Below are 22,576 nucleotides of genomic sequence, written 5' to 3'. Positions count from 1 at the left end.
AAAATTGCCTTTTAGTTAAGTGTAAGGTTTTTACAAAGCCAAAGTGTCCTGCTGATTTTGTATCATGGCACAGTTGCATGAAATTGATTCTCTGTGTGGCAGGTATATATAGCTTCTCCCCCACCCACGGCAGTCCATCTTTAATTGTGCACACATGTTTATTTTTCTGGAACCATTCATCACTTTCCAAAGATTTCCTGAATTCTATTCCAGTTTGGCTATCTACCTTCGGCTTCATTTTTTCTTGTGCCCTGGTGGTGACTGGTGCTGCCAGTTGTTGTTCCGGTACAAGTGGTTTAAAGTCAGTAACTCTTGTGCTGTTATATTGGGGCATGCGGGATAATGCATCTGCCAGGAAGTTCTTTCCCCCCGGTAAGTGTTTGAGAGTGAAATTGAATCGGTGAAAATGTTGGGACCAGCGGGCTTGCTTAGGAGTGAGCTTCCTGGGCGTTTTTAGTGCTTCCAAATTTTTGTGGTCTGTCCAGACCTGGAAAGGTATTTTATTTCCTTCTAAAAATTGGCGCCATGTTAGTAATGCCCACCTCAACGAGAATGCCTCTTTTTCCCATATTGGCCAGCGTTGTTCTGTTTCTGTGAGTTTTCTGGATGTGTATGCGCATGGTTGCAATGTCCCCCCATCATTTTCTTGTAATAGTACGGCTCCTACCGCTACATCACTCACATCTGCCTGTATTACAAAAGGTTTGTCGGGATCTGGGTGTTTTAGGACAGGTTCAGCAGAAAAAAGTCTCTTTAGCCTCTCAAATGCTGCTTGACATTCCATTGACCATTTCAGAGGCTGGCTGGGTTTCACGGGTGACCCCCCCTTCGTTTTCAACAAATTTGTGAGGGTCATGGCTATTTGGCCAAATGCGGGGATGAATTGGCGGTAGAAGTTTGCAAACCCCAGGAAACTTTGCAATTGCTTCCGTGTGCGGGGGGGTGCCCACTCTAGTACTGCCCTGACCTTCTCAGGGTCCATTTCGATGCCCTCTGGAGATATGCGATATCCCAGGTAGTCGATTTTTTCCTGATGGAATTCACACTTCGATAATTTAGCATATAAGTGGGCAGCTCGCAACTTCTTCAGGACTGCTCTGACTAGTTTGATATGTTCCTCTTTGGTTTCTGTGAAGATAAGGATGTCATCGAGGTAAACCAGGACCCCCTTATATAGGTGCTCTCTCAGCACGTCATTAATTAATTGCATAAAGACTGCGGGGGCCCCTTGCAGTCCGAATGGCAATACTTTGAATTGATAGCACCCCATTGGGCAGTTGAATGCAGTCTTCCATTCGTCTCCTTCCTTAATCCTAATACGGTAGTATGCTTCCCTCAGGTCTAGTTTGGTAAAAATCTTTCCTTTCGATAGGTGGGATAACATATCCTTCATTAGGGGAAGGGGGTACAGATTACATTCACTAATTGTGTTCAAATTTCTATAGTCCACAACCAAACGAAAGGACCCATCCTTCTTCTCCCTGAACAGAACCGGGGCGGCCACTTTGGGTTTGGCAGGCTCAATAAATCCTCTTTCTAAGTTTTTCTTTATGAATCTCTCCATTTCTGCCATTTCCCTTGGGCTCATGGCATACATCCTGGGTTTTGGGAGTTTTGCCCCAGGTTTGAATTCTATGGTGCAGTCTGTGGGGCGGTGGGGGGGGAAGCTCATCTGCTCTTTCCTCACTGAAAACCTCAGTCAGGTCCCTGTATTCCTCCGGTATCTCTGGTAATCCCTTCTCTTTCCCCACTGCTGCTGTCTCCTCCCTCTGGGTTGGGGGGGTGCTTTTGGAGTCTAAGTTCTTCTGCCCCCCCTTTGGGAAATTGAGTTCTGCTGTCCTCCAGTTTATCCCGGGGTTCCATTTCTTCAGCCATTCCAGTCCTAGGATCATTGGGCATTCCATGCCTGGGGCCACTATAAACGTTATGTCCTCCTCATGGGGCCCCAGTGATGGGTGGATTGGTAAAGTGGCTAGGGTGGCTGGTCCTCCCCCTGCTATTGTCCCATCTAATTGACTAAAAGAGATTGGTTGTTTTAGCCTCCTCACTGGGATGCTCAATCTCTCCACCAGCGTTGGGCTGATAAGGCAGCGGATGCACCCAGAGTCTATCAGAGCTTTTATTTTGGCTGCTTCAGGCATAGGGGAAGCTAATATAGTCACTGTCTTAAGTATGGGTGGAAGGGGTCCACTTACCAATGGTTCTCCCTCTGAGCTGTCTTCCGAGTTGTCCACCGTCCCTGCGGTGCAGGCCGGAGTCCAGTCCCAGTTCCTGGCAGGAATTGTGGACTCTACAGCCTCTGTCCCCTTCATGGAAGATTCTTTTGTGTTGCCTTGGGGCTTCCCCGGCTTCTTGGAGGATGATGCCTCTGGTTTTCGTGGGGGGGCTTTTGAACGACATTCTGCAGCACGGTGGCCCTCTCTCCCGCAGTTGAAGCAACTTGTTGATTTTTTGGCTGTGGCTGGTGGTTTTTCCCCCTCGCGTGTTTGCTCGCGTGGCAGGCGGCCCCATGGTTTTCCTCTGCGGTGTCTCTTCAGTAGGTCTATTTCCACTTCCTCCGCCAGGATGTACCAGTCGTCGAGGTGGGGTGGGTCTCCTCGAGGCAGGCAAGCATCATACAGGTCGTAGTTCAGACCGTCTTTGAAGTGGCTAAGGAGGATGTCTTCTGGCCAGTTCAGCTTGCTGGCAATGGCTCGGAATTCTTGGGTATAATCAGCCACTGCTCGCCTGCCCTGCCTCACCGTTTTGATTCTCTCCCGGGCCTTACGGTCAGCCAAAGGATCCTCGAACCGTCGCCTCAAAGATGACATGAATCGGTTGAAGTCGTTGAGTTCTGGGGCGTTGGAGTCATGCAAGTTCACCACCCAGTCTGCAGCCGTCCCGTCCAGGGCAGATTGCACAATTCGGATGCGTGTTTTGTCACTGGGGATGTCCCGTCCGTACTCTTCCATGTAGCTGAGGACTTGGGTTAGGAAAAATCCCAGTCGTGATGGCTCCCCCTTGAATTTGACTTCCAGGGGCGGGAGTCTTTGGCTGGAGCGTTGTCTGCGCCGTGGCCGGTATCGCTCCCCATCCTGGTCCCCATCTGTGGTTCTGGGGGGGGTACTGCTGAGGCAGCAATTCCTGTTCCATTGGATGGCCCCGGGGTTTCAGGTGTTGGATCCCCTCCGTTACCTTTCCAGTTGCGTCCCCAGGCGCTGCCTCGGTTGCGATTTTCAGCTCTCTCCTCCCTCATTGAACTCAGGGTTGCTTTCATCAGATCAATGGCCTTTTCCAGGATCCGCTCCTCCTCGCTGGCGTGCAGGGAACTCTCCATCTCTTGCCTCCATTCCGGTTGGTGGTTACTACGCCTCAGGGTCGTTTCTCCCGAAGCCTTTTCCCACTCACTTTTCCTTCCAACGCCCATCGACCACCGGGGTTTTTGGTCGTACTGCTCCACCGCTTCTTCCCCGGGTGAATATGCTGCTTCAGCTTCCCATTGTCTCTGGGATTCCATTTGGGGGGAAGACTCCCCCTCCATGGGGCTTCCCTCCTCTCTTGCTTCGTCGCCAGACATTTTATTTGTTGCAAAGTCCCCCGGTAAGGTTTTCCCTTCCAGGTTGACTCTTAAAGCTGATTCCGTCTACTGTCAGGACCCACCTCAATCCACATCTTAGGAAATAAGAACTCTTGGATGCAAGTTTAGTCCAAAAGGAAAATGTTTACTAGGATGGAATCGATTGTGGGAATACAAGACGGAATCTGAGAAAAGTTACATTTCAATCCTATATAAACCATTCCCATTCCAGCCCCTCCCCTCATCCATTTGGTCAGGCTGTCGTCAGTTGCTAGGTGTCAGGTCCTTCCATGGGAAAGGGAACTCTCCTTGGTTTTATGGTTATTGCTTTCCTTTTCAGTTGTAAATGAAGATACAATCCAGACCTGTCTGTCCCCCCTCCCTTCCCCAGTAAAACATCCCCTGTTGTTTGAAAATCGCTTTAGTAACCATCCTCTCCCCCCCCCCTCGGAGAGATGGCAGAATCCCCAGAAATAGCACGTTGTTCTACCTATACAATTATGAAATGTGATATAAATGGATTCTGACAACTATATCAGTAAAAAGATGTTCTGCACATACTTCTCCCATTACTGGTTGAAAAACAGAAAAGATCCATAAGAAAACAACATCCTATAAATAATGAGGGACAATCACACAAGCTTTATCTGAACTTTATCTGATGAACTTCTCTGAATGGATTATAGCCACTCATAAATTGTATCTCTAGCTATTTGTATGTTGTAGTCTTTCTTCTGGTCCACAATTCTGTTTCAGTATATATACACAGATTGTCATAGGTTTAATGGAGTATGCCTCATCTTCTTACTGGAATTGAGCTAAGATGTTGAAGAAACAGATATCTTTTAAAGCAAAATGATGCAATTCACAAAATGGAGCTCATTACAGCATAAGCAGATGTATAATTCACAGTATTTCATCTCATAAATTATGACTAAAATACCTTGCATCTCACAAATGATGAATAAAGATGTATTTGGGTAACATTGAGTATACAAAAAAATGAACAAGTTGTGCAGCAGATGCGCACGTTAAGTAAAGTAGCATTTAAAAAGGCAAAATAAAATTAAATAAATAAAATAAAATATTACTTTTTTAAAACAATTGAACATTATTGGTGGAAATATTATTACTGAGGTAATAGCAGATACTGAATATAGACATATTGTACATCTTCCATCCTTTTTATTTGATACAAGTTATTTCCACCGGAGAATGCAAATTACTTTCACTGAAAATAGGATTATCAGAGACATTTCCTTTACTGGCTTGTATTTATCTGTGAATATGTGGCTAGAAGGAAATCTTTTGGCTCTTTCGGAATCCTTAATTTTCTTTAGGATATGTTTTATTCGGTGTTACTATCCATAACTGCTATTAAGGGACAAACAGCTTGATTCCTTCTTACTGATTTTGCTAGTATTTTTCAGCTTAATCTTTCAAATATGCAGTTTCAATTCTCTTCCATTTGATCTGTTATCTCTTAGGCATTTCCTTCAGTCCCTTACAGGCAAGTTGCACTTTTGAAGAGAATTTTTGCCATTTTTATCAAGATTACAAGGATGGTCCTGGTTGGAGCAGGGTAAAAGTGAAGCCTAATGCATATAGACCTGGTGACCATACTACTGGCACAGGTAAGAAAAAATTCTTTATTGGAAGATGTATAGGGTGAATAAATTAACTTCTTCTTCAGCATGCTGAATTCAACCTGAATCTCTTAAAGCTTTGCGGGAAATCTGGACATTTCAGCAATTTCTTGAGAGGCTTGATTTGATTTGATTTGATTAAATTTATATGCCGCCCTTCTCCCTGAGGACTCAGGGTGGCTCACAACCATAAAAATTAAAAAACATAAAGTAAAAAATTTAAAAAAGCATTAAACAATAGATGCAATAATTACAAGACAATTTAACCCAGTAAAAGCCTAATTAAAAACCATAGTCAGTCCAGGCCCACTTGTTGGAACAACCAGGTCTTCAGGTCACGGCGGAAGGACCGAAGGTCAGGGGCCATCCGCAGCTCCGGGGGTAGTTCATTCCAGAGGGTCGGCGCGCCCAGAGAAGGCTGTCCCCCTGGGGGTCGCCAGCCAGCATTGCCTGGCCGATGGAACCCTGAGGAGGCCGACTCTGTGGGAGCGAACCGGGCGATGGGAGGTTGACAATGGCAGCAAGTGGTCTCGCAAGTACCCCGGGCCTAAGCCATGTAGGGCTTTAAAGGTTATTACCAGCACCTTGAATCGCATTCGGAGGGTAACCGGAAGCCAATGCAGCTTGCGCAGGAGTGGTGTAACATGGGAGTACCGAGATACTCCCATAAGCACCCGCACGGCCGCATTTTGCACCAGTTGAAGCCTCCGGGTGCTCTTCAAGGGCAGCCCCATGTAGAGAGCATTGCAGTAATCCAGGCGAGAAGTGACGAGGGCGTGGGTAACCGTGCATAGGGCATCTCAGTCCAAAAAGGGGTGCAACTGGTGCACTAGGCGAACCTGTGCGAAGGCCCCCCTGGTCACGGCCGTTAGATGAACTTCCAAATTAAGCCGTGAATCCAGGAGGACACCCAAGTTGCAAGCCCTTTCTGAGGGGGGAAATACCTCCCCCCCATCAAAAGAGATGGAACTTGTTGGACAATACGAGATGCCGGTATCCACAGCCACTCGGTCTTAGAGGGGTTAAGTCTGAGCCTGTTCCTTCCCATCCAGACCTGCACCGCCTCCAGGCACCGGGACATCACATCAAGGGCATCACTGGGTTGGCTCGGGGTAGAGATAAACAACTGGGTATCATCCACATATTGGTGATACCTCATCCCAAAGCCACGGATGATCTCACCCAGCGGCTTCATATAGATGTTAAACAGGAGGGGGGAGAGAACCGACCCCTGAGGCACCCCACAAGTGAGGGGCCTCGGGGTAGATCTGTGTCCCCCTGCCAATACAAACTGTGAGCGGCCTGAGAGGTAGGAGGAGAACCACTGTAAAACAGTGCCTACCACTCCCAACCCATCGAGCCGTCGCAGCAGGATACCATGGTCGATGGTATCAAAAGCCGCTGAGAGGTCAAGTAGGACCAGGACAGAGGAACAGCCCCTGTCCCGGGCCCACCAGAGATCATCCACCAGTGCGACCAATGCCGTTTTCGTGCTGTAGCCGGGTCTGAAACTGGACTGCTACGGGTCCAGATAGTCCGCTTCATCCAGGAATTGCGAGAGCTGACGCACCACCACACTCTCAACAACCTTCACTACAAAGCGAAGGTTGGAGACAGGATGGTAGTTATTCAACGAGGCCAGGTCCAGAGCAGGCTTCTTGAGGAGGGGCCTCACCACCACCTCTTTTAAGGCAGAGGGGAAGACACCCTCCATCAAAGAAGTGTTGACAACTGCCTGGAGCCAGCCCCCTGTCACCTCCCAGGCGGCCGAAACCAACCAGGAGGGACATGGGTCCAGTAAACAAGTTGTAGTGCTCAGTTTACGCATGATCCACTACAGCGTGTGAAGAAAAAAAAATCTTGAGATTTTAAGGCTCTTTTAAAGGAAGAACCTTAAACAAAATACTTAAAGTAAGAATCCTGGGATTCATTCAGTTGTTCTGTTTTAGTATAAGAATATCTACATAATTCCAGGTCATACAAAGAGCTGCAGTAATAAATATAACTGTTCAAACATTAAGAAATCTGGATCACCTAGTACCAGCTTCACATAAATTTAGATAAAGTATTATTTCAGAAATTTCAAAAGCAATATCTCAGTTAGAATTTTCACACATGAGGCTTCCCCTTCCTACGAGCAGTGATCAGATGCTGACAAAAAGAGAGGGGGGGAAAAAATGATTTAAGCCTGCTATATAAGTTCACTGAGGGAAGAGATACTGGCTAAACTTCAAAGTCTGAGGTTCTGGTTTACCTCCAAAATAGCTTTTCTATTAAAAGAACAATTTTGATTTAAGGCACTAATCATTAATATGATAAATGACATAGCAACATTACATGAAACAAGTTCAACCAGACCCATATACGTATATTGATGTCTAGTTTTGTGCAAAAGTGCTGTGTATGTCTGAAGATTTAACAATGAATTTCAGACAAGGGTTTTTTGTTTTTTTTTAATTATTTGCCCATTGAAAAATTCAGGAAGAAAAATTAAATTATAGGCAGTCCTTGACTTACAGTCATTCAGTGACTGTTCATAGTTATAACACCACTGGAAAAAATGATTTATGATGGTTTTCACACTTATGACCATTACGTTTCCCTGTCAGTCTGACTCTGGGGCATGGTGCTCATCTCCATTTCTTGGCCGAGGGAGCCAGTGTTGTCTGAAGACAATTTCTGTGGTCATGTGGCCAGCATGGCTATACGCCAAAGGCGCATGGAACGCTGTTACCTTCCCACTGAAGTGGTAGCTACTTAGCTACTTGCATTTGGATGCTTTTGAACTGTTAGTGGGCAAGAGCTGGGAGCTCACCCCATTAGCGGAGTTTGGGTCTTGAATCTGGGCTGTCAGCTCCCCAGTTGGCAAGCTCAGCATCCTTAACAGCTGAACCATCATTCCATGGACACATGGTCAAAATTCAGGTGCTTGGCAACTATCATGTATTTATGAAAGCAGCACTGTCTCCAGACGTGTGATCACTATTCATAACCTTTCCAGCCAGCTTCTGACAAGCAAAGTCAATGGGGGAAACCAGATTCGCGTAATTACTGCTTAATATCTGCAGTGATTTGCTTAATTGTGGCAAAAGGTCGTAGAATGGGTCAAAACTCATTTACCAACTGCTTTGCTTAGCAACAAAAATGTTGGGCTCAATTCTAGTCATAAGTTGAGGACAATCTGTATATGTAACCTAATTACCTAATTATCATTCCTATAGTTATGGCAATATAGCTTTGGAACAAAATTAATCTTAAACGTTCGGTTAAAATGATTTTTTACTGTAAAGATAACATGTATTAATCTATATAACAACTGGAAAATGGCAACTAAAAATATCCAAGCATGGAAAGATTATTTAAGATATTTTTATATGAAATAGCTCTTTAGAGACATGATCTTATATAGCAGTCCTAGCTTGCAGACATAGCGGTGGAAGTCCACTACAATATCTAGAAATATCCCAGGAGTAAATTGCTTGAAATGATTTAAACATTACGTTGCATTACAGGTTTCTATTTGCTGGCAAATACAAAGTTTACTTCGCAACCTGGATATATTGGCCGCTTATATAGTCCCACTCTGCCAGAAAACTTACAATATTGTCTGAGATTTTATTATGCTTTGTTTGGCTTTTTCAAAATGAGAGATTCCCTGGCTGTTTATATCTTTGAAGAAAACCATATTGTTCAGGAAAAAATCTGGTCTGTCTCAGAAACTCCCAGAAGAGTCTGGACTCAAGCTGAAATCACCTTCAGAAAGCCCATGCCTTGCAAGGTAACAACCAATGTTTTCTGTCTTGGATACTGTTATTTTCAGTTTCTCCTAAATGAGTCATAATGACTCCTCTGTGAAAAAAGGGCAAAAGGATTTGTTCATCTTCTGTTTTTTCCAGTAAAATTATCCTGGCAGCTGGGAATGTGACCACAGATAGAAGGGCCATTATATTATATGGTTTGTGTGGCAGGAGGTTGTACACGAAAAGAAGCAATTAATCAAATAAAAATGTACGGTAACTTTTAATTTTTATTGTGTTATCTGTTGTGGACAGAAGACTTCTAGCATTATTTCTTTAGATTGATTTAGTTAAATTAGAGCTTGAACCATACTAATAATTCTTATGATAAAAATATCAGTGGAAATGCCACACCCAGCCACTGAATAGTATGCAATACTAAAGTCACATTATGATTATTTTCTGTGACATGCATTGCCTACCTATTCACGCCAGGCATTAAACATTTTTTGTTGACTAACAAGATTGTATGTAATTTGGGACCGTGCATTGTAAATGGAAAATCTGAAGGTACTTCACCGGACGTTCAGTTCATATGGAAGTATGCCATTCATACTGAAGATATTAGTATGAAATTTTTAAACTGTACCAGAGTGAGGCGTATTCATCTTGTTTTAATAATTATGACCCAAATGGAAAGCAAATTTAAAATATTAATGCCAATTGTGAGAAATGTATTAATAATGTGCTTTGTGTGCATAAACAGTAAAAATGAATGGCTACTTTCATGGCTGCCAATGTAATATTTGCTCATTTTATCTGGGAATAAATATTGTGGATCAAAAGATGCTAAGTTTAGAATCTTTATTTCAGTCCAAAATATAGCATAAATACTGGTAGATCACAACCAGCATTTACTTCATCTTCCCTGTAGCTGATTTTATGTAACTTTGATTTTTTTTCCTTTCCAAGTGTCTATAGAAACAGTAAATACCCTCAGCTGCCAAGTTGAATCTTGGCCATCCTTGAATGTCACATAGCACAAGAGAATCAGATCTTTCCATTGCTTTTACAGCTTTTCCAATTAAAAAATTTCAGCGATCAGAAACTCTTTTTGATAATGTATTTTACTCTGCATTTTTCCTCAAATAAGAAATAGTGAATATTTAAAAATATTTTATTTCAGTCTTTGTCATTTCAACTGGAAAAACTGTAAAGCAGAATAATGAAAGACTCGGTTTCCAGGGATGAGACATTTTGGAGTATCTATTTGAAATTAGCTCTCTAAACCAATTACTGGTACTACAATATTTTATATAGAAGAAACTGGCCTAGAAATAATAGGAGTCAGTAGAAACTTCAGAAAATTTCTGCAAAGATCAATGGCACAATGAAAGACACAGTTGCAGGTCAATGGTGAAAGACTGGGAGATGTTAATATTAAGAGAGGAATATTTCAAGGAGCTTCATTATCACCACTATTTGTTATTGCACTGTTTCCTCTGTCAACAATACTGAATAACTCAGATCATGGCTATCAAACATGAAAAACATATGCCAGACTATCCCACCTCCTTTACATGGATGATCTGAAGCTGTATGGAAAAACATCATCTGAAAAAGATTAGAGGTGAAGAAGATCTTAAAGATTAGAGAGTGAAGAAGATCTTAAAGTCCAAACTCAATGGAGGAAATACTGTGAAGGCAATCAACACCTGGGCAATTTCAGTCATTAGATACACAGCTGGAATACTGGACTGGACTCAAGCAGAACTAAAAGCAATGGATAGGATGACCAGAAAAATAATGACAATGAATCATGCCCTTCATCCATGCAGTGACATTGACAGACTCTATCTACCAAGGCAAATAGGTGGACGTGGAATGCTGCAAGTACATCAGATGGTTGAAGAAGAAAAAATAGCTTTGGAAGAATATCTGAAGGACAACAATGAAGGTGCACTGAAATTAGTATATCAGGAAGGCTTACTGACTACTGGAGAGACCAAACTGGCCTACAAGAAAGATCAAATGAAGAACAGAATGGAGGCATGCGAAGACAAAGCTCTACATGGCCAGTACATTAAAAAAATAGCTGGGAAAGCAGATAATAACAAGACCTGGCAATGGCTAAGGGCAGGAAAGTTGAAGAAAGAGACCGAGGGACTAATTCTGGCTGCACAAGACCAAGCATTAAGGACAAATGCATACAAAGTCACAATTGAGAAGACAGCAACAGACAGTAAGTGCCGCCTATGCAAAGAAACCCCTTCATGGATTACTGCCTTGTCATGGCGAAGGGGCTTGCATAATTCAATGAAGCTATGAGCTATGCCCTGCAGGGCCACCCAAGACAGACAGGTCATAGCAGAGAGTTCTGACAAAACGTGATCCACTGGAGGAGGAAATGGCAACCCACTCCAGTATCTTCGCCATGAAAACCCTATGGACAGTACCAAAAGGCAAAATGATATGACGCTGGAAGATGAGCCCCTCAGGTCAGAAGGCGTCCAATATGCTACTGGGGAAGAGCAGAAGGCTAGTACTAGTAGCGCCAGAAAGAATGAAGCGACTGGGCCAAAGCCGAAAGGACGCTCAGCTGTGGATGTGTCTGGTGGTGAAAGGAAAGTCCAATGCTTAAAGATTTTTTCTCCATAGGAACCTGGAATATAAGATCCATGAACCAAGGCAAGCTGGACGTGGTCAAACAAGAGATGACAAAACTGAACATCAACATCTTAGGAATCAGCGAACTAAAATGGACAGGAATGGGTGAATTTAATTCAGATGACCATCAGGTATACTACTGTGGGCAAGAATCCCTCAGAAGAAATGGAGTAGCCTTCATAGTCAATAAAAGAGTAGGAAAAGCAATACTGGGATACAATCCCCAAAATGACAAAATGATCTCAGTTCGAATCCAAGGCAAACCATTCAATATCACAGTAGTCCAATTCTATGCCGCAACCACCAGTGCTGAAGAGGATGAAATTGACCGGTTCTATGAAGCCCTACAGCACCTTATAGAACTAACGCCAAAAAATGATGTCCTTATCATCATGGGGGATTGGAATGCTAAATAGGAAGCCAAAAGATAACCGGAATAACAGGCAAGTTTGGCCTTGGAGTACAAAATGAAGCAGGGCACAGGCTGATAGAATTTTGTCAAGAGAATACGATGGTCATAGCAAACACTCTTTTCCAACAACCCAAGAGACGGCTCTACACATGGACATCACTAGACGGTCAACACAGAAATCAGATTGACTATGTGCTTTGCAGCCAAAGATGGAGAAGCTCTATACAGTCAGTAAAAACAAGACCAGGAGCTGACTGTGGCTCAGACCATGAGCTTCTCATTGCAAAGTTTAGGCTTAAACTGAAGAAAGTAGGGGAAAGCGCTAGGCCACTCAGGTATGAATTAAATCATATCCCTGTTGAATATACAGTAGAGGTGACAAATAGATTTAAGGAATTAGATCTGATAGACAGAGTGCCTGAAGAACTATGGACAGAGGTTCGCAACATTGTACAAGAGTTAGCAACCAAAACCATCCCAAAGAAAAAGAAATGCAAGGAAGCAAAATGGCTGTCTGAGGAAGCTTTGCAAATAGCTGAGGACAGGAGGGAAGTGAAAGGCAAGGGAGAAAAAGAAAGATACACCCAATTGAATGCAGAATTCCAGAGAATAGCTAGAAGAGATAAGAATGCCTTCTTAAATGAACAGCGCAAAGAAATAGAAGAAAACAATAGAATAGGGAGGACCATAGATCTTTTCAAGAAAATTGGAGAGATGAAGGGAATGTTTCATGCAAAAATGGGCATGATAAAGGACCAAAATGGCAGGGACCTAACAGAGGCAGAAGAGATTAAGAAGAGATGGCAAAATTACACAGAAGAACTATACAAGAACAAGCTTAATGTCCCTGATAACCACAATGAGGTGGTCACTGACCTTGAGCCAGACATCCTAGAATGTGAAGTGAAGTGGGCCTTAGAAAAGCTGAGCAACAACAAAGCTAGTGGAGGTGACAGTATTCCAGCTGAGCTATTCAAAATCTTAAAAGACGATGCAGTAAAAGTGCTACACTCAATTTGCCAGTAAATTTGGAAAACTCAACAGTGGCCACAGGATTGGAAAAGATCAGTTTACATTTCAATTCCAAAGAAAGGCAGTGCCAAAGAATGTTCAAACTATCGCACCATTGCACTCATTTCACATGCTAGTAAAGTTATGCTTAAAATCCTACAAGCTAGACTCCAGTAGCGTGTGGATTGAGAACTACCAGAAGTACAGGCAGGATTTCGAAGAGGCAGAGGAACCAGAGATCAAATTGCCAATATACACTGGATCATGGAGAAAGCTAGGGAGTTCCAGAAAAACATCTACTTCTGCTTCTTTGACTATGCTAAAGCCTTTGATTGTGTGGATCACAACAAACTGTGGCAAGTTATTAAAGAGATGGGAGTACCAGACCATCTTATTTGTCTCTTGAGAAACCTGTATGCGGGTCAAGAAGCAACAGTGAGAACTGGACACGGAACCACTGATTTGTTCAATATTAGGAAAGGAGTCCGGCAAGGCTGTATACTGTCGTCCTGCCTATTTAACTTATATGCAGAGCACATCATGAGAAAGGCAGGGCTAGATGAATCAAAAGCTGGAATTAAGATTGCTGGGAGAAATATCAACAACCTAAGATATGCAGATGATACCACTCTATGGCAGAAAGTGAAGAAGAATTAAAGAGCCTCTTGTTGCGGGTGAAGAAGGAGAGTGCAAAAGTTGGGTTGAAACTTAACATTAAGAAAACCAAGATCATGGCATACGGCTCTCTCAATTCCTGGCAAATAGATGGGGAAGAAATGGAGGTAGTGACAGATTTTATTTTCCTGGGCTCCAAGATCACTGCAGATGGGGATTGTAGCCAAGAAATTAAAAGACGCTTGCTCCTGGGGAGGAAAGCCATGGCAAATCTAGACAGCACACTGAAAAGCAAAGACATCACCCTGTCAACAAAAGTGCGTATAGTCAAGGCTATGGTCTTCCCAGTTGCAATGTATGGCAGGGAGAGTTGGACCATAAGAAAGACTGAGCGCCAAAGAATTGAGGCCTTTGAACTATGGTGCTGGAGAAGACTCCTGTGAGTCCCTTGGACTGCAAGGCGATCAAACCGGTCAGTCCTAGAGGAGATCAACCCTGACTGATCTTTAGAAGGCCAGATCCTGAAGTTGAAACTCAAATACTTTGGCCACCTAATGAGAAGGAAGGACTCACTGGAGAAGAGCCTAATGCTGGGAAAGATTGAGGGCAATAGAAGAAGGGGACGACAGAGAATGAGATGGCTGGATGGAGTCACTGAAGCAGTAGGCATGAGCTTAAATGGACTCCAGAAGATGGTAGAGGACAGGAAGGCCTGGAGGAACGTTATCCATGGGGTCGCAACTTCGCAGCTAACAACAACAACATGCAAAGAAGCTGAAGAAACAGTGGACCACCTGGTAAGCTGACTACAAACAACGGAATGACAAAGTAGCAACAATGGAGCATTGGAAGATCTGCAAGAAATATCATTTGCCTGTAAGCAAGAACTGGTGGGATCATAAAATAGAGAAAGTGATAGAAAATGATAAAGTTAAACTGCTCTTAGACTTCAGAATTCAAGCAGACAAGCACCTGCAACATAACACCCCGGACTTAACAATTGTCGATAAGAAAGACAAAAAAGTCTGGATCGTGGACATGGCAGTGCCTGGAGACAGCAGAATAGACAAGAAAGAACTGGAAAAGATAACAAAATACAATGACCTACAAATAGAAATAGAAAGACTGTGGCAAAGGCAGCAAGGGTAGTATCAATAGTAATAGGCGCCTTGGATGCAATCCCAAAACAACTGGAGCATCACTTGAACACCATTGGCATTGACAAATTCGCCATTAGTCAATTGCAAAAGGCGGCCTTACTAGGAACTGCTTCCATCCTGTGACAATATCTGTAATACCATCAAACATCCACATCTGCCTATCCCAGGTCCTTGGTAAGGACTCGATAGGTAGACAAAAATGCCAAATCCAGTCTGAACATCTGGCTGACCGTGTGATGATTCCAGTCCACTGGTTAGTTCCCCAGTGCTCCAGGATCTTTGAAAAATATAGTTCAATGGTTCTGAGATCATATCTGCCAGTTCCTTCAGAACCTTGCAGTGTCGTTTATCTGGTCCTGGTGATTTGAACTCATCTAGGGTGGACAGGTGCTCACTTACCATTTTCTTGCCTATCTTAACTTGTGTTTCTATTTTTTTTAAAAAAAATGTTTTATTGATTTTCTAATTTTACATTTAAGTATTTGAAAACCAGCGTGGTGGCTGAATTAATCGATAATACAATGACATACAAGTATTTTTTTAGTACAAGTCTTAAGCTGCTACCTTAAATTTTTCCTCTCTTTTTCCCCCCTTTGTATTTATTGTCTCCTGTTTAAACTAATACAATTCTTATTAAATCAATTAAATAAAAATGACATTCTTACATTTATCAATAATTTTTAGCTTATACATATCCTTATTATTTTAACATTCAGTCTTTACAGGCAATCAATGTCCTGATTAGTTTTCCCCAGTTTTTAATTTCCCATTAATATTTAACTTAACATTTAATATTTCTAGTTTCCAAGTTTTAAGTAACCAAAGTTCCCATTATCACAATACATCAGTCTAATATTCAGAATACGCATCTTATCCATTTGACTATATTCTATTTCTCACCATCTTACATCAGCTAATTAATAATATAACATTCTTATTTTCTATTAATTTCCAAACATCTTAAATTTAGTAACCAAATTTTCTTTGGTTTCAGCATCAAATACTTCCTCTCTTTTTCTCTTAATATCTATTATCTCATATTTAAGCTAGTACAGTTTTTTTATTATATCAGCTAAGGTAAAAACATGTTTATTACATTTATTACATTTAATACATTTATCAATATATGTTTAGCTTATGTATATCTTAATTAGCTTTACATTCAACCTTTATAAAGAAATCAATATTCAAATTTAACTTTTAATATTTATACTTCCAAATTTTAAAATAACCAAAGTTTTCTTTATCTCAGTTCATAACAAAATCTAGTGTTCAAAGTACGTATCTTGTCAAATTGAGTATATTCTATTTTAATTCAAAGGATTAGAAGAGCATTCTGGGGGGGCAGGGCTTGGAAAAATTAAGATTGACTGTATTTTTATCCAAATTTCAGGTGGTGTTTCTGAGCTGGTGTAGAAACTTTTGGGATTGTGGACTAGTGGCACTAGATGATATATCACTGAATTTGGGAAGCTGTCATAGTGCTGGTAAAATTAATTACATTTCAAATCCGTAGTATGTATATTTATTGCAATTGATGTGTTCTTTATGATATTAGTGATCTGTTCTGTATAAACTTTCCCCTAATATATATTTTTGCTTCAGGATATCATACACCATTCCATATTGGATGGAGATATAGTTTTAAGTTTAAAAACTATGCTTTTCTCCATTTTCATGGTGTACACATCAATTTATTGCAATTGATGTGTACTTTATGATAGTGATCTGTTCTGTATAAACTTTCCCCTAATATATATTTTTGCTTCAGGTTATCATACACCATTCCATATTGGATGGAGATATAGTTTTAAGTTAGAGCCTTGGTGGAGCAGTGGGCTAATGCCTCCTTAAGTAACACCAGCTGCCTGCAATTAGTGCAGGTTCGCATCCCACCAGGCTCAAGGTTGACTCAGCCTTCCATCCTTCTGAGGTAGGTAAAATGAGGACCCAGATTGTTGGGGGCAATAAGCTGACTTTGTAATAATGCTGTTGGGGGCAATAAGCTGACTTTGTAATAATGCTGCTTGGGGCCCCCTGAAAGCCCTAATAAGCAGGCATATACATAGAATGAAGGCTATTGCTAAGCACATTGGTTTGTGCTTAAATTGTAAGCCGCCCTGAGTCTTCAGAGAAGGGCGGGATATAAATGGGATTAAAATAAAAAAATAAAAAATAAAAAAAGTTTTAAAACTATGCTTTTCTCCATTTTAATGGTGTGGATGCAAATTCACAATTTATTTCTGTTTTAGTGCTTGAGTAGAGACACATGCAGTGGAACTAATAAGAGTACAGACAGTGTTCAGCACACCAAAGAAATTCTTGCAAAGAAACGGAATTTCTTCTATCAAATTTCAAAACACTCCTACTTGCTCATAGAAATTTTTTTTGCAGATTTGTATTTAAATTGGGATTTAGATATAAGGGAAATGGGTACCTTCCATTATGTCAATGTCTGTCTGTCTCTCTATATATAAGAACCCAACCTACTGTAGGAATTGTTCTGAACGAGACAGTTAAATGTTCTACATTTCTGAAAGTAACAGGGGCTTCAGAAAGATGCTCCTTATAGTAGTGGTAGTCCCCTAAAATCAGGCTAGCGCTATCTCTGATTAGCTTTAGCAAAATGCCAAACACTCAGTTGTATAATGTAGAATTAGTTGTTCATGCATATATTGACTCAGTATGATAATTCATGTTTTTGTTCCATTATAATGTGATTTAACCAATTTAAGCCATTTTAAATTAGGCTTACTATGAATTCTTTATTCTCTATATACTTTGTAAATTGCAAAGGTCTTGACTGTGACAAGACATAAATGAATAATCATGAGTAAACTCAAGAGATTGCAGTGAAATTTGAATTAACTAAACCATTAATAGTTGCATGATTTTCTGTTAGTAATATTTTAGCAATATCAAGCCAAATTGTAAAACATGCATTAAGTAAATATTATATGTCTATGTTAGAATGAAAAATATTTATTTAGAAAAGTAATATCTGCCTGGAATTTTGAGAAAGCAGAAAATGTATTTTTTTTTTTTAAAAAATGAGTAGAGTGTCATCAAATCAACAAATTCAGATAGAAAAGCAGTTTTTATAAGTATAGTTGAATAAAACTGATAGCCTTATCCATACCAGGAGTTTAAACAGGTCAATTAGATATATTTAAATATACTTAAACATAACTGCATTTTACTGTATGTGTTTGGTAGATATACTACCCGATTTTCCCGGAGAATGTACTTTTGAAAAAAATGAATGCTCATTTACTCTGCAACCAAGAAATCGGCATGGTTGGCAAAGGAGGAGAAGTCCAACGCCTACTTCTTACACTGGTCCAAGAGGAGACCACACTACTGGGGTAGGTAAGTTATAGTTTAAAAGGTGATAAGTGACCTAAATAATATAATGAAATATCAAATATGAATAATTTTTATTCCAAGATAGATTTGTAATCTAAATGAGACATTTGATGCTTATTCTTTTTTATTAAACATACAGATTAGGATTTCCATGACAAAACTATTCCTTCATCTTTTAATTTTTATTCTAATAACAAAATCTTATTCTAAATATTCTTCAATAAATAAGACAATTGTTATAGTACTTTTACCAGACTTCTCCGATAATTTTGGGTAAGATTTCAGAGAAGTGAATTCATATTGGAAAAGAGCAATAACTGCCAAGATATCGTGTTCCCCCAAAAGTAAGACCTACCCTGAAAATAAGTCCCAGCTTGATTTTGGCAGCTGGGCCTAAAAATCAAGCTGGGGTGGTGGGTGGAGCTGGCCCATGCACCCCATACCTGCTTATCGATGCAGCCAGGCCTCCCATGAATCAACACCTGCCTCGCCTCACTGGCCCACTTCTTCTGTGGCGCCCCCCAGCCTTCATTTTTGCCATCAGAGGCCTTCCGGAAAGGCCTCTGCAGCCAAGAACTGAGCTACAGATTCAATCTGGAGCTCCATTCCTAGCTGCAGAGGCATTTCCTTCCACCACAGAAGAAGTGGGCTGGGTGGGTGGAGCTTTCAGTGCTGCTGCGGTGGGTGAAACCGTGGAAAAGACACTCCCCCAAAATAAGACCTGGTGCCTCTTTTGGAGGCAATAAAATAAAATAAAATAAGACTGGGTCTTATTTTCAGGGAAACACAGTAGACAAATCATATAATAATAAATGTTGGAAATACGTGTATGTGTAAAAAAAAACCTCAAAAGTGATGGAAAGGAGACTTATTCCTTATTCAGATATCTGAATCTATAAGAATTATAAAATCTCTTAAAATATACTTTCATATATTTTCTTTTTGAAGGATATTACATGTATATTGAAGCTTCTAATATGATCTATGGACAGAAGGCACAACTTATTTCAAGGTTATTACAAAAGACATTTGGACATCAGTGCCTTATATTTTTTTATCATATGTATGGACATGGGACAGGACTGTTAAATGTTTACTTGAAAATGCATGGTTCTAAAAAGGAGATCCTCATTTGGAAAAGACGTGGTGAACAAAGCATCTCATGGTTAAGGGGCCTAATAGAATATACATGTGATAAATCTCACCAGGTAAGTTAACAATCCCTTTATAGAAATGGGTACGTTTAAGTTATGGCCCAGAAAATTTGGAGTGATAAATTTCTAGTTGACAAGTTCGTTAAATGCCAGTAGCAGGCAAAAATTACCCAAGACCTGTAAGGAAAACATGTGACCAAAGCATGCCAATTTAAAATAGCACTGGATAGTCTTGAATTGTGAGTCTAAATTGATTGTATAAGCAACCAAAATAAGCCCGTCATTAAAGATCATAGTAGTATCAGATGTGATGCACAGAAATTCTCATGTATTTTTTCCTAACGGAAAAATCAATTTCAATTGACTATTTGCTCATAGTACTATGTCTCTCTATCCAGTTTTAGATAATTTAAATGTATAGATCTAATGTTGTACAGTTTGGATTTCAGTTACATATACGGTAATAGTATGAAGGAAGAGGTGCAGGAATATAAATATGAAAGCAACTGTTATACATTTGTGAGAATGTGGTTCAGTCCAAAGGGTGTACAGATCTGTGCTCATGAACCATCTTTCAATTCCCCAGAATAGATTTTAAGAAGGACACAAAGAGGGAAAGTTATTCTGTTGGGGGAAGAATACATTTTGATGCAACCAAAATTCTTGCTTCTAAAAGGAAATTCTTCTAAAAAATATATGTACAGGTTTCCTCTGAATCTGGAGTAGTGGCCTTCAGGCCTCCAAGTAAAGGTAAGGCTGGTGGAGCTTTTACATCCAAATAATGAAGGCACAGGTAGAGGCTCTTCCAGTGAAGTTACTCCTTGCTGAACAAGGCAGAGAATACAAATAATGTGGAAGGCCATTGCTTTGGTGTGTAAGATGGCGCTTCTGCCCCAAAATCCTTGCCTCTGCTATCACCTGGCCTGCCAGGAGAATAAAGAACAACTTTCCCTTTTTCCTCTAAATAAAAAAAATGAAAATATATGAGAAGAAACGTTACATTTGTTTTAAAAAAGCCTACTCATTCAGAAGAAGGATGTATAAATAATTCCTGGAAAGGGACAACTGAATACATCTGGAAGGAAACTTATTGGTAGGATTTTCTTGGCCTCAAAGTTTGTCTGGAAGATTGATCAAACTTTATGAAAAATAAGACTTCTCAGGAGATCTTGAGAGAGGAGGAAACAAACCCAAATAACACAAAGATTAATGGAGCAAATTTAATATTTTAAAACAGCACATTTTGTACAACTCCATATTTTTATTTCCCATCCCATGTTACTATTCCTAAGGATCGCCAAACTTTCCAGAACCAGCATGGAGAGAGTAGGAGAGATACTCATTTAACAGAGCTTTCTTCTATTTCAGTTAATTATATCTAAGCCATGATAATTTACTATTTTTTGAGAGACAGAAAAAAATTACGCACTTATATGGAAATTACTACCTTGTATGTACAGTACTTTATACATTTCTATAAAATCAAACTGTATTTATAAATTGTGCTTTTTTAAAAAAATGCAGATTATATTTGAAGCAATTCGTGGAATATCAATAAGAAGTGACATTGCTATAGATGACATTTCATTTCAGAGAGGACCTTGTAAAGGTAAACTTAATTTGATTGAATTTGCCCTAGTATTTGATTCACAATTGCTCATAGCAAGAGTTTCTTTCTAGATTTACAAAGATACTATTGTCACATTTATCAGAAGTCCCACAAAATCATTCTTGAGCTAAAGTTCTTTCATTATTTCTACTTTAATACTCATGAAAGAAAGCGTAGCTAGGCTTCAGACTATTTCTCCCTGCATCTTAGCACCTCAAAATGATTTTTATCTGTAAAGTATTATGCAGATGTTTTCAATATTCTTTCTGTCCTCTTAGAAATGGAAGAAAGTATACTACAGTCATCAGGATATTCTGCTGATTTCAATGAAATAGAGTACTGAACTCTGCAGTATGTTGATGGAATACCAGGTGCCTTCTCTACAGTAGAAACTGCACAAACTTGTCCATATTATCCAATTTAAAGATAACTACTGGATTATTTTGTAAAAGACACAAAGGCACAGGAAAAGCCAAGGAAAGATTTAGTGCCTTGTTTATGAAATTATTGACTCAGGGTTTCTCTCACTTTGTTTTATGCATTTTCTTTTGCATGTGACATCAGTTATTATAAGGAACTATTGAATTTGCACCAAATTTTCAATAATCAATATAGATTTTTTAAGAATTTTCAGCCATACAAATATATAAAATAAAATGGACACAATCTGTCATTGTGTTAACAAAATCTGCATTCAATGAATGCCTTATTGGCAAATAATGGATTTAGTTAAAAATTGTGAAATAACAAAGAAATATATAAACGCTATTAACATTTTATATGTTGTTTGCAAATGTTTTTATTATTGTTTAGGAAGACTAATATCTGTTGGAACCTTTTTCGTTGGCCAGATAGCATGTCCACTCAGAAATTCATGGTATTGAGCTCAATGACAGTGACTCCCAGATGATGGGCATAGATTTGCAATATAAGGGTCTCACCAATATAGTATTTTAATTATTGTGCTGTTCTTTGCTAATAATTATTATAATGAATCCATTTATCCGGGCTGCAGCTGACAAATCTATGTAAGTGTTCTATAAAATATAATGCAGTGCACCAATATTGAACAACATACATATGAGGAAACTTGTTTGAAATGCAGTTTTATTTTTTAATGTATTAATGGTTTGATAGACTTGTCAAGAATGACTTTTAACCACAAAATATTCCTGTATGAAACAAATGATACCCATTTGAATGTTGAATATGAGATTATAGGGGGACATGCATTTCATATATGTATATGTGTGTACAAATGCCTTAATTTTAATTGATCGAATAAAATGTGTTTTAATTCACTTTAACTCCACCTGTGGCCAGAAATGTACTATTTTTTTTGAATAAAATCAATTTCCCCCCCACAATCATCCTACAACGGAAACTGCCAGACCAGACTGCTTTAATTAGCTATTAAATGTATTTGAAATAAAATATGGTCTGTAATATAACAAATTGCCAATTGCTTTAGCAAACAGTGCTGCTAATATTATATACCTGGCTTTCTGTTGCAATTCATATGAAATCCAGACTAAAGTAATTCTTAATTTACAGCCACAATTGGGACTGGAATTAAGAAAAGAAATAGTTAAAACACCCACATAATCGCTTTGCTCAATGATCACAATACTGGCTTTCCTAGT

General features: G+C 39.9%; 1 protein-coding gene across 1 annotated transcript in view; it reads left to right on the top strand.

The window, feature by feature from the left end:
- MAMDC2 (MAM domain containing 2) overlaps window positions 1–21,329 on the top strand; it is a gene marked incomplete at its 5' end in the record, with an annotated part of 90,474 nt that extends 69,145 nt beyond the window's left edge. The window contains 7 exons of the mRNA XM_081316201.1: window positions 5,044–5,190; window positions 8,715–8,980; window positions 16,198–16,291; window positions 18,021–18,173; window positions 19,119–19,378; window positions 20,849–20,933; window positions 21,212–21,329. Coding sequence (XP_081172327.1) covers window positions 5,044–5,190; window positions 8,715–8,980; window positions 16,198–16,291; window positions 18,021–18,173; window positions 19,119–19,378; window positions 20,849–20,933; window positions 21,212–21,276 — 1,070 coding nt within the window. The 3' untranslated portion in view covers window positions 21,277–21,329. The remainder of the gene's footprint in view (window positions 1–5,043; window positions 5,191–8,714; window positions 8,981–16,197; window positions 16,292–18,020; window positions 18,174–19,118; window positions 19,379–20,848; window positions 20,934–21,211) is intronic.
- Window positions 21,330–22,576: the final 1,247 nt, after the last annotated feature.

This window comes from Vipera berus (assembly GCF_964194415.1).
Source record: "Vipera berus genome assembly, chromosome: 2".
In the NCBI taxonomy this organism is placed as follows: Eukaryota; Metazoa; Chordata; class Lepidosauria; order Squamata; family Viperidae; genus Vipera; species Vipera berus.
Note: the sequence above shows the minus strand (reverse complement) of the source record. Positions and strands in the feature narration are given on the sequence as shown.